The sequence below is a fragment of the Rhinocladiella mackenziei genome (genome assembly GCF_000835555.1).
Source record: "Rhinocladiella mackenziei CBS 650.93 unplaced genomic scaffold supercont1.2, whole genome shotgun sequence".
In the NCBI taxonomy this organism is placed as follows: Eukaryota; Fungi; Ascomycota; class Eurotiomycetes; order Chaetothyriales; family Herpotrichiellaceae; genus Rhinocladiella; species Rhinocladiella mackenziei.
The window spans coordinates 3847777-3860519 of NW_013550603.1; the positions used below are offsets into that span (position 1 = coordinate 3847777).

At 50.3% G+C, this 12743-nt stretch overlaps 2 protein-coding genes across 2 annotated transcripts; both read right to left on the minus strand.

Moving 5' to 3' along the window:
• Positions 1-394: 394 nt before the first annotated feature.
• Positions 395-1117, minus strand: Z518_03164 (uncharacterized protein; the record flags this gene model as incomplete). Its single annotated transcript, XM_013420190.1, has 1 exon — positions 395-1117. One exon carries the CDS (start codon positions 1115-1117, stop codon positions 395-397), a length of 723 nt encoding a protein of 240 aa, XP_013275644.1.
• Positions 1118-1572: 455 nt separating this feature from the next.
• Z518_03165 (uncharacterized protein) lies at positions 1573-2481 on the minus strand (the record flags this gene model as incomplete). The annotated part of the gene is made up of 1 exon (XM_013420191.1): positions 1573-2481. One exon carries the CDS (start codon positions 2479-2481, stop codon positions 1573-1575), a length of 909 nt encoding a protein of 302 aa, XP_013275645.1.
• Between the last annotated feature and the right edge of the window lie 10262 nt (positions 2482-12743).

A 12743-nucleotide genomic window follows, 5' to 3' on the forward strand; every position in this document is an offset into this window, starting at 1 on the left:
AGAAAGGGAACGCGTCGGCGGGAGACCTGGGTCACGATCGGAGAGCCTGGCATATGGTCTAACACGAGCAAAATAACGTTGGGGCTTATTTATTGAGGATTTTGAAGGAGTGTGAAATCAATTTCACGGTCGTAGCCACTGGCAGGCTGCTCAGATGACGAGCAAACAATGAAAGGGAGAGGCAAACGTTGCTCGTGAATCAACCTCATTGGCAGGCCTGCGTTCATGCTTGGCGGTTTCTTAACCGACTTGACGGCCAACAGCCTTCTTCAATAAGCCCACCAGAGCATTGATTATCATACTATATAATAGGAATTATTTGTTCAGGTACAACAAGAAACATCATACTTTCCAGTTTTGCTCCACAGCTTCGCATTTTCGTTTTCGCGGTATGTTAAAGCAGGAAGGACTCACTAACGAGGTTTTCACTACGAATCTGTAGCAAGTCACCTGTATCTTGAGGATGCATATCGATGGGATTTCTAGCGTCTCTTGCCTCTTGTGCAATTCGTTTGCGTCCTTCCAGCTCCCTGATGGCGGGCCCTGGATCGCCCGTGGCATTTTTCACCCACCATCGCTCCCACAACCACTCCAGCGCTTGCAAAGTCATTGCCTTCAAGTGCATCAGATTAGGAATGTCACCATGTGTGACCTGATGCCGTAGATCCACAAATTTCTGAGGCATACCGATGGTAGCGGCATGAGCATACATTGAGCTTTCTCCCCTGGATGTTGACGTGGTCACATCCTCCTCTTCGATATCATCTGGAGCCAATTCCGCCGCATGTGCACGGACAGCATCCCGGTCGACAAAGCCATTGACAAACCTAGCAAAGGCCATTGCATAAATGCTTTGCATGGCCGACTCAGATATGCCTCGTGATTGCCTCTCTGGTTCATCGTGAAGTAATGCTTCGGTCAGACTCGCGGTCGCCAGGAGCGCGGGTGGGAGTTGGCCGGCCTTGAAGAGCCAGAGGTTGACCTTATCAATAGCTCGTTGGCGCATGTCCGACGGTGGGCCTGAAAATGCGTCTTGTTTCGCATGCTTGGGGAAAAACCAGTCTCGGACCATGGCCAGTTCGGAGTCGTGTCTCCATGGTGGAAATTGCAAGATCATCGTGGAGTTGACCCTAACTCCAACGAAAGTCTGGGCCAGCCGAAACTCATCGGACGTCGAACAAAATAGGTCATTCGGGCGAAACGTGTCTGGAACGAAGGGGGCGGTAAGAGCAGTTTATCGTCCGAGGAGCGATATTCATTGGATGAGAATGAATTCGGGCGATGTCCAAACCGAGATGACAGAGAGTTTTGAGCATCGGATGGTCATTGGCTGGGAATCGAGCACATTTCTCCACATGAAGTTGAAGATCTAGGGGCCGCTCGACGTCGTGGGGTTCAATAACTAATACATCATTGCTCGAAGATCTAAATATCTAAAGTGGCTATCTGGTCAACTCTGGTCTGGTCGTTCAAAGGGGTATCATCGCTACAAAAACAAGTCGTGAATTTGTGTGAAAAAAAAAAAAAAAAAAGTTGGAAGCCAATGACCGCCGGAATTCATCACATCGTGACTTAAATCCAGTCGTAATCAGGGTATCCCGCAGGATAATATGCACTGTTCAGTTGCCTCAGAGTAGCCAGGTATTTGGAAGCAATCGAATCCGCCTCCGGCTGCATTAAATGGCTGGCAATAGATTGAGGGCCATAATCGACGTTGCCCGAGGAATCCACTGGCACCCCGGAGACATTGTCGTCCTCCACATTTTCTTGCTCCGGCGCGTCATCCTCGTCGTCCGCGTCCTCTTCACGTCCCACGGGCTCGAAAGACTCCTCGAGTTTCAAGGACTTCCTTCCCTGCTGAGAAATGCCACCGAACAATAGTGAAGACGATTGAACTTCAGCCGGCGAATCGTATAGACCCATACCCACTAATTCTTCAGAGTCATCTTCTTTGGGGCTGAGGTCATCGTTGTCGAGGCGCAGCGTGTCGAAACCGATGTTCTGTACCGGTACACAATCTGGGGAAGCCGGTGCCGTTTGAACATTCGTCGTTATGTGCCGAGGGGCGAATTGCCAGGAAGGTTGAACGAAAGGTTGTTGATAAAACATATTGAAAGGATATGATGAGTCCACCCTGGGTTGACCCTGGTCCAGCCAGGTCCGTTCGTCGTGGCGGTGACTTTCGCGTGCAAAGGTCATGTCCTGGCCGGGAAGCTCGTCGAGGGGGGTGATGAGTTCTTGAATCTGAGGTTCATTCATCACGGGATAAGATATAGGAGTGACAAGGCCATTGACTTGGGCGGTGGAGAAATTCCAGGCCGACAAATCCTGTCCATTAACAGACGGGTTGACGGGGGTATTGAGGCCGTCGAAGGAGTTGGGATGCCAACTAACAGGTCGTGAGCGAAGGCCTTCTGGGGTTTGCCATTGTTGAGTCCTGGAACGAAGGTGATCAACTAGAGACCTGGTCCGAGATGACATCGTGGCCGATGTGGTGGTCCTCCTCCTCCCCAACGTTCGTGGACTGTTATTCCGACTGCTAGATTTGACGACTTTGTTGGGACGAACGAAGTGGGAAGATACGTTGGCTGATGGCACGGAGGACATGGGGTTGTACATCGCTTCTTGGAAAGAAGGGTTCCAAGGCTGAGAGAAATACATGGTTGGAAAGGGTTGTTGATGAATTAGCAGAGGAAAAGGCCAGCTGGATGGGAGTCCGAATCCATATCTACTCCCTCCACAAGAAAAGGTAATGGGGTCGAGCCGGGCTAGTAGATGCCAGCTAAGGGGAACAAAGATGAGATTAACCTGGCATGAGACTTGCGGCGAGACGTAGCAGTAGGAAGTAGTATAGTTAGGGAATATAAGTGTGGTGGACTAGGGCTTGACCAGGTGGACAATGACCCAGCACCAGGGTCGAAAGTGAAGTCAAAAAGCATGACAAGACATAGAATAGGTACCAGCCTAGGGATCGGTATGATTCGGCACGATCGACAGGTTGGTACAGTTTTGGAATGGACGTAGAAGCGAGCAAGCGAGATACGTCAAAAAAGGGCGGCTGCCAGAGTGTCTTATGTGGGGAACTAGGGATGAAAAAGTTAGAAGTGAACGGCAGGCCGGTAGCGGTCAGCCCCAGCAGCGCGCGAATTTCCGTGAAGAATACCTGGGGCAAAAGGTCAAACCTCTCAGCCAGGGAATCCAGAGCGGCAAGGGGAGAGAGTGCAGGGCAGTGATCCGAAGTGGGAGGTGGATCGTGCTGGATGGGGAATTGTCAAGACACGCAAAAAAAGATGTGGATTGGATCAAGTGACGGAACGAGGGGCGGAATGTTTTGGCGCCAACTGCAGCCTGGATCCAAAGCTGTGGCCTGTCAGAGTGTGTGAATTGTATCAAAAGAGAGGTTAAGATTGTCAAAGAAGCCTGCTCGTAACTGTTTTAGCACGAGGCGCCCGAGAGGATTCAAGCGTTGAGCCAGGGCCTGTGGTGCAGGTCGGCTAGCTTGTAGGGAGTATGACTTTTCAAAAATCCTATGCAGGACCAATCCCAATGGGGCCCTTCAGTCGAAGTACGAAGTATGGGAGCAGTCGTCACCGGAGAGGCGGAGGTACGTACCAGGGAGGTGGAAGGGCAAAGGTGGAGGCGGAGAGATGTTCAAGACCCGAGAGGCGTCAACGTCGAAAAATGATTAGCGGATGACAGTGAATGAAACGGGATATCGCGATGTATGATCAATACGGTGTGTAGTAGTAGAGGAGGTGGCCGGGCTTATAACAAGGTTTTGCATTGACGCGCCTCAAGATGACAAAAGGGGAGAATAAGGACGAGGACGAGGTTGAGGGTAGTGGGTCGGAGGGCTATGATCGAACTAGGGAACAAGACGATGGGAAAGGTGAGCGCAGCGAGGATCGAGGATAGGATAGCCACGTCGAGTCAGGGTATCGATAGGGAGTAAAGACGAGAAATGAGCCTGAGGAGGCTAGGACCTCGTAACGGAGCCCTGGACCGGTAGCAGTCGTAAGTCAATAGGGCATCTCAGAAGTTGATCGACAAGTGACTGAGGCAGAGAGACAGATTGTCGCTAGACCAGAGTCAGCCTGGGCTAGGCAGTTGGCCAACTTAGCCGCCATGGCCATGGGACATCGCCATCGGGTGGATGGAGGGTTACTGGGACTAGAACAAAGAGTCAACGGACCAGGGGGGTGGGGCACTCACCATGCGAAACGGAATTTGGCTGGAAGACGAAGAAACGAAAAGAAGCAACAGTCCAAAACGGCTGGCGGCCATGTGGAGTGGAACCGGTATAAATCCATCGACGACAAAGCGGGCGCCGGGTCCTTTGAGCAGAGGGTTCGAGATGCATGCATGCATGCATGCATGAGCAATGACAGGGATATGGTAAATGAAGAAAGAGTGGGAGAAAAGTGGGAAAAACTTAGTTTACCACACTCGCATGGACAGGGAGGACAAAGCAAAAAAAATGGAAAGATGGGAGATGGGGAATGGGAAGTGGAGCAAACATGGGTCCGGGCTTGGGCATCGAGTAGGAGATTGTTCTAGCAGGGGAAACAGGAAAAGGAAAATAAAAAAGCCACATTTGTGCATCATGCAGTAAAAATGACGAACTGCTCAAACTCCCTGCTGAGAAAATGTCCTTGCTAACATCCACTAGTACCCATGGTTAGCGTGCTAGTGAGCTGCCAAAGGACAAGCCGTGGTTGGTCATGAGGGGTGCCAGCAGGAGTTTCTACTTTGTTAGCTTTTGCAAGCGAGTCAGGGTCATAAAACCACTTGTCAACTTTTTTTGCATCAACTATCATTAGGCTCCTCCATATTGCTGGCGCTGGCCTGCAGCAATGCACTTTCAGCGATCCTTTGGGCGAGATACCCGCCTCCCTAGCCATTGTCCTCGGCCCTCCATCCCACCCATCGGGGCCTTGAACCGCGCCCGTCTTTCTTACGTCCCCTTAAGTTTTTTTGGACCTGCATCTGCATCCTGAGTCCTGACTCTAATTCCTCGCAACTCTGTGGGTCCTCTCTTTGCTTTCTCAATCCATCGTCCGACTACCCTGTCTGTCACAACCCTGGCACTTGTCAGCCTCTACCATAGTCCGTACACGTTTGGGCGCATTTCAGCTGCGACCACACGACACCACCGAAACCACCAGAGCCATAACCGCGTCAACCCGAGGTGCCCATCAATATCCTGCCCATCTACCTTTTTTGGTAATCGGCTTCCCCCTGGCGCCAAGCACGGAGTATTCCACTCCAATGGCGCAGTCTCAAACTCGTTGACCCCGTCACTTTCACCACCCTCGTGCCCACTGCCCACTTCAGAGTTCAACTTTCATCCGCCCACATAAGCGTAGATCTCATCTCTAGGCTTGTCCAAAGTCGCGTTGACCGGATTCCCAGTCACTCGAATCAAACTCCAGACCCGCCTACAATCCGTCCTCGGATGCTAGTCAAATCCCTTTTTTCCAAAATCCATCCCGCTCTTTGAAATCAATTGCCATCGCTGAGTAGGCGTCCACGAGATGCACACCCGATGCGCACAAAAGCAGTCAATTGACGGCGTCGTACCGCCTGCCTTGTAAGTCCTGTCCACCCGGATCGGTGATTTGGAGCATAAATTGCTACCGGCCTGAGCTCTGGTGAAGGTGCTCCGGGCAAATTTTTGCTTGCTCTACTTGGCTGGTTGGTCATCAATGATGATGGAGTGATGGTTACACTCTCTAGATTTAGCTTCAGGCGAGACAAGAAACACGTTCAGAGACAAGCCCTACGCATTTAGTGATGAGCCCCGACCTGCCACACTGCAAGTGACACCAAGGCCAGTGGCTTGCAGGCCCAGACGCGCGCCACAATACCTCGCTACGATGCTCTCCAGGCTTTCATGTCTGAGTTTCAAAAAAAAAAAAAACACCGATGTGAAATTGGCGTGATACGAACATAACCATCCCACAGCCAGACGCCGTCGCGGCTTACCGGCCGCCGCGCTATGTAAAACTGCTCACACAGGATGGCCTGCTTTTGTCACCTCCGCAGTCTCATCCCAACCTTTTAACGCTCAGAGGCATCACATTCACTTCGGTTGGAGATAGACGTCAATCACCGGCGTGACATTGGCTTTTTAACGAGAAGAGTCGAATGACGATCGAACAGGGCATTGGGCAAATTGTTGCTCGCTTCACCACCCGGATCGAGAAGGGCTTGGTGTCAAAACGTGCACGGCGGTGCAAGGAAGCGGGGCCCGGTCTCCGTCCCCTGGGTCGATCCTGGCGTCGCGTCATCAACGAATCCCCCATCAGAAAGAAAAACGGAATATTGGCCACCTTTGAGCCAACGTAAAGATTTCAAACGAAGCCTTCGAGGCCACCCCAAAGGGTTGCCGGCCCCGCTGAACCTGAGACCACCAATCGAGATGGCAGGTCATACAAAGTTACACTTTGAGGATAAGTACCCCCAGGGACCAAAGGCCCAAGCCAGGGGATCCACATGAATATGTATTCCAAGCTCACCCGCTCCACCGTCCACGTTCTCAGAAAGCCCTGGATTGTTCGCTGTTCTGACGCAAAGTCGTGTGAAATGGAACAACATTGCTCGCAAATGACTCAACAAAGGGATCAGAGATTTGGCCATTCAGAGTGGTCTTTTACGATGCCTAGCGAGCCCCGGAGGCTTACCGTCGCACACCTCCGGCAACCCCAGCTTGGGGCAGCATTGCATGGATCTAGTCCAGGATGGACGCACGGCATCGCACGGATCGGTTTCGGCATCATCCAAATGGACATAGTATCGTTCCAGTTAGGGCTTAACCTTGTCCCAGGAAACCAGGCCAGATGACTCCGCCTAATTGTTCACCGGGGGCCCTCTGTCTTTTGTTTGCAGGGATCGATTCACGAAGTCACAAATGTATTTCGTATTACCCGACACCACACCCAGTTCGCAAAATGCCCGGTGGAGTCAAGGTTGGTTGCCTTTGTCGATCCTATCAGGACGTCCAACTAAATTGCCCGTTAAGAAATCAAAGGACAACGACACTCAAACTCCCTCGGTTCAACCCGATGATGACAGCCCAATGACAAGTCCCAAAAACCTGCACTGCCTCCTCTTTGCTGATTTCAATTCCCTTGATCCTTTGGAAGCAATGAATGGTTCCTTCGGATATCCTTCCAGACAATCCCGGAACACTTCCTGCAATCTCGCGTCGACTCAAGAGCCTTAAGTTACCCTTTACGAGGGCTCGTGGATGGTCCAAGGCCCCATGTTTGGAAGTCGCGGTTTAGCTCTGGTGCGGATCAAGCCATCCTTTTAACTATGTCTCAGCTGACAAGACGTCTGTCTACTGTAAGCCAGCAGAACCAGCCCTCGCCAATTGGGTCAACCGATCTTCACTGCTAGCTTTTTTCCCACAACCGGCGTCATGAAAATGTTGGATTCTTGCCAATTTGATTCGAAACGAAATCATGAATTGAACTTCCTTTTGCAGCTCTCCCCCTCTGACGTCCCGAGTTACAGTGCTTCCGGTGCTTATTCTTGTGACGTGACGTTTATCGAAAGCATCGGGATAGCCGATGCGCAAGTTACTTCCCTGTTCAAGTAGGGGATCGGCTCAACACCAAGAATGATCTCATTCTTGTCACGCTAACTTTCTACAGCTTTTTGGCAATGACAACGAAACAGCTCTCCCCCTGGCCCACCTGACCAGATCATATCTTTATAGTTGTTCTGGCCCTCGGCCCATGTGCTGGTTTTTCCCTTTTTTTCCTGTCGATCATACCCTTTAACAGTAGCTTCGCCTAGTTCTGATTGTGCTGTAAATAATTGATCCACACACACGGGATGCGATCCCATGTGGAAATCTCAAGAATTCCGATGCATCAAATCACGGATCACGGGTCACCGTACTCCCTCCCAAAGGTCGAACCTCTTTTTTGGTGATCCTCCGTATGATTTTGTACGGCCTTCGTACCAAAATGTGATAATCCAACAAAGACAGACAACTCTCCCCCCTCGACACTCGCCTCGTACTCGCGAAGCAAGAAATTCGGCCACCCTGACTAATCTATCTGACCAGGCAAACATCCGGACCTTTCCTCCCGGGGAACACTTTGGAGGTCCATGATGCGGAACACGTACGAGTTTATGCTCAACCCGACTGGGGGCTCCTGGCAATTTTAACCTCGCTTACAGACTCCCAGCGTGCAGGATTTGCCAATGTGTTGGCGAACCATTCTCAAATACGTCCCGGTCGTCAGACTTTTTTCAGTGACGAAAAGAGTTAATATAGCGTATGCATTGCTATGGTCTCATGATAAGTCTCCAATCACTGCACAGCGAAGCCTGAACAGTCCAACATCAACTGCATGCCGGAGCTCCTTCACGAGCTCGAACGGAGCAGGGCATTCCGATGCGCTCTGCTCAAATCTAAATCCGTACTTCTGCGCAGTGATACTTCACACATCGGAATGAGTCCGGCTTGCCTCGATCTTACTAGCTCGAACATCTCTGGCATCCATGGATAGGAGAAGAGGTCTTTTTCGGTTGGACAAGTCATTTGTGATGAGTCAGCCTCAGATATGCAAGCATGATATTTGACGTCAAAAAATCTTTCAACACTATTCGGCCATCATCGGCAAACATGCAAATATCTCACGTCGTAGGCCAAATTCGCATGCGTCTCTCCCGGGTCTAAAAATGTGATTGAGTGGTAACAGGCGGGATTCCCAAATGGTCACCCACTTTAACGCTACCTACAGCTGAGCGAACGGGAAGTCCTCTCTGTTCAAATTAGAGACGTCCGAAAGAAGGCTGACACGTTCTCCTACATATCTGTCCCAATCAACACTGGCAGTCCGCGAAGAGCAGTCGAAACTCGACTGACACCCTTCTCAATTGACCGATAATGCCAGGATCTTGAACTCCGTCAGAGGCTGCGCGTGGAGACAAGATAAAGGAGCTACAAAGGTCTAGCGACCCTGAGAAATGCTCCTTCATGGCGACAAAGTCGAAGCCGAGAGTCTCATGTTTGAAAGTGACCCGTGCTCGCAGCACATCATTCAATGAAGCTGCGCTCAGCGGCCAGTTTCGCATCATTTTCGACATCGGATCCCTCGATCTTTCAGAAACTTGGAGCGTGCTAAAGTGGGCCTCCTCATATGTCAAACCGGCATGACATTCAAGCGTCGATGATGGTATTCCATTTCGAGCTGTATTCGGCGTCCTCGTTTCGTTCATTTGACCGTGATACCTTCCATTGGCACTGCCTCGAATCTTCCTTGCTCGAATGTCGCCTGCATGATTCTGCAAGTGTTTGGTTGGGGGCCGGGGGAAGGGATTGGCGCGCCTTCACTGGAAGTATTGACCCAGCTCGACTGGTCGAGAAGTACAGCAGCAGGTACTATATTACGAGCAGAGAACTCCAGGAAGGTATTGTGTGGGCAATGCTACATCTCAGCGCTGCAAGATTGACAGGCCGGATCCAGGAATGTCGTTCCCGCCTAACTAATACTCACATAAACATGCCCGGGTGTCGACATCTTTTGGTTTTCCTCTCTCAGGCTTCATGCCCCTCTGCCAAACCTGCCCTTGTATCACCGACCAAACTTCGTCCATCTCTAGTTGATGCATCTATAGGCCCTGTGTTATTCGCTGACCTTCCGCTTTATTTCTCAATGCCTGGTTGCGGCATGTGCGGAACCATACCTATTCAACGGATTCTAATGCTCCCTTCAGGGCCCCCTCTCTCCTAACCCAGTTCATGCAAAAACATAGCAAGCACTCCAATACAACAGCAATGACCCTGTACCTCTTCATTTCCATACTCCTCATTGCGAAACGCACAGTTCTTTCCGCACTAAGACAAGTCAACCCCATTCCTCAAACGGATCGCTCCCCACTACCCACAATATGGTCGCATTCACCAATGTCGATATCAGATCCAAACATGACTATCTCCATTCATATTGCTTTGAAGCAGCAAAATCTTTCCGAGGCGGCAGCATTTTTTAAGGAAGTGTCAGATCCTGGATCACCGCGCATTAGACAATATTGAGCCTCCCAGGATATTCTCGAAGGCTTTGATCCAGCCACGGAGATGGTCCTCGCAATGGAATTTGGTTTTGAAGGAAAGACGGAGAAAAAGAGCGTTTAGTGCTATCCTACCACTTCTGATCCTTCCCTTCGTGCCTGCTTCTCATCCGAGTTAATCTCTGGGTTAGATTCTGAGCTTTGAAAAACAGGATTTATCTCACGTTTCGCTTCGAAAAATCTACGACTTGGCGAGATGTTGGAAGAAGATGGCAATTGTGAGCTTCTTACCACTTTCTCGATCCTGGATGGGAACGGCAAGAACTGCTGCGACATCGAAAACAGCTAACAAATGACGATTCTCATTGTCAAAAATGGTTCGTTGATTTCTTGTCTTGTTTGATTCAATTGGGGGAAATACGGTGACCTCCCAACAAGAAGGTTTGTTTCCTATCCTCTTCGTATGTGAAGGGGGTGACTATGGCAAGCTATGAGCCTTCCGTCTTGACAGTGCCACTGCACTCTGAATGATGTTGCAGAATTTCTGCGGTTAGTCTCCAAACTCCAGTCATTCCCAACGCGTCACCCTGATATGCAGCTGAAGAGCACCCATCAACTTATCAATCGACTCACAAATGAGATGCCACTACGTGTATCTGCGTGCTCGGGCGAAAGGGGTCGACCTGGTGGATGACGTTCCAAGAAATTTCAATGCCAAATACTAAAACTCAATCAGGAGTGGACCGAAGTGCGCTTCTTCATGAACGTGTTTGTCCAGATCCACATGCATACTCCGGCAGAGTCTCGCCAAACGGTTCGCTTCAGCCGTCTGGAGTGGGTCTTAGAATGTTTCATAGGCGCAGTCCTATTTCGTCCAAAAATGATTCTCCTGTCTGCCAGAAATCCTCTCACATTCGCCAGATCACCTCCGTGGTGACCAAGAGACCATCGCCAATCTTCTGGGGCGGGGCGGGGCGAGTCGTTTGGATAAAAGGGTGGCTCTGGTCAAATCTCGACATACAAGCACAATTGAGGCTATTGAATGAACCTTCGAGCATACAAATGTCTCATCGAGGACTCGGCATGCTTCGAGGGCTTCGCGATGCGGTCTTTCGAATATCACAAACCATGACGCCGAGCTTGAGCGAAGTTCTACCACCTGGGATTCAAGACAACCCAACATCAGTCCTCTTATCCTAGGCTGCACACAGACAACGGCGCACAAGCAAGGCAGATAGGGCAGATCTCCATTTCACAGAGACGGAAGGCAGACATGCGCGCTCTGTCTTGAGAGGGGCTCCCGCCACTGATGGATATCGAGACGGATCGGTGGGAGCCTTTCGTATACGTGTTCCCGAATACTACTATGAGCTGGAGGCTCTCCCCTCAGCAACTTTTGCCCTTCTGTCCATTCTCTGCCTCTGTTAAACCATGGTCTCATACAAGGACCTCCACTGCAGACCATCATCCAAGTCCTGGAGGCCATCTGTCTCGGAGGATGTCAACGAGGACGACAATTTCCTGCTTCCCGAGTTGATCGACAAGTAAAAGCCTTTCTACCAATGGTCACCCACGCTATTTGTCCCGTTCACTCTGCCCTGGATCGTCAACGTGTTGACTATGTATATTCTCTTCCAACGTCATGAGATTACGAAGCTTGGCCTTAGCTCCTATACTGTATGCCTGACCTCCATATCTCAGCTCCGCGGGAATCTAGGTTTCCACTGACCATCTGTTGAAGACTTGGACCATCATGGCCATTCAGATGCTTGGAATGCATAGAATATGCTGTTTAGTTGACCCAAAAGGAAAGCACATGCTATCTCCAACCCGGTCACAACGCCCGCCCAACGTGTAGACAACGACTACAAGATCGGGAAATTCCACCACGGCTTCGGCTACAATAAAAGCATCTCCCAAGGACCGCCAAACTTTGGGTGAGATCAAGCCTGGAATATTCTATGTAATTGTGAGTGAGAAAGAAAAGAACTACCCGTTATCCTGCCTGCCACTTTGGATGATTCTTCCACTTATGGGCTGTGAGGGTCTGGATGTGGCATATACTGACTCGAATGTTCACAGTCTGTCGATGACGTATCCCAAAATATGAAGCTTCGCCGCTCTCGAACAAAACAGATTCCATTTCCGGTGATGAAAAGCATCTCCACAAAGCTGCTATCTACTCAAAGCAATTCTGCCTCCTTGACATGTTTCGGATGTAGATGTCTTCCACGAGCTCCATTGTCCGGTAAATCCCAAGTACCTCATCTTCTCCCAGTCTTCTTCCACTCTCAACATACCTATCTGTTTGCTGACTGGGAAATGCTTAGAAAATACTTCGCAAATTCGTCCGGAAAGAATACTATGAAAACACCAACAAATATCAATACCTCAACGTCCAACGCAAGAAACACTTCATCGACACCTTACGGTCGAGTATCATGTGCGCCTCGGGCATAAACGTGATAGTCTGGTAAAGGCATAAGAATTATCAGCAATTCATGGCCAGCGGGGATATCGTGAATGGCTGCCGGAATTGTGGGGCGATTAAGGAAGGGGCCCTCGAGATGACCGTCACGAATGGGCAGCTGAATGGGAGCGTGTATATCGTGGATGATATTCATATTGAGCCTTTCTGGAAGATAAAGGACGAGAGGAAAAAAGAGAGAGGAAATGTGGAAGGAGGGAGGACATACGAAGCAGGTGGAGTCCTG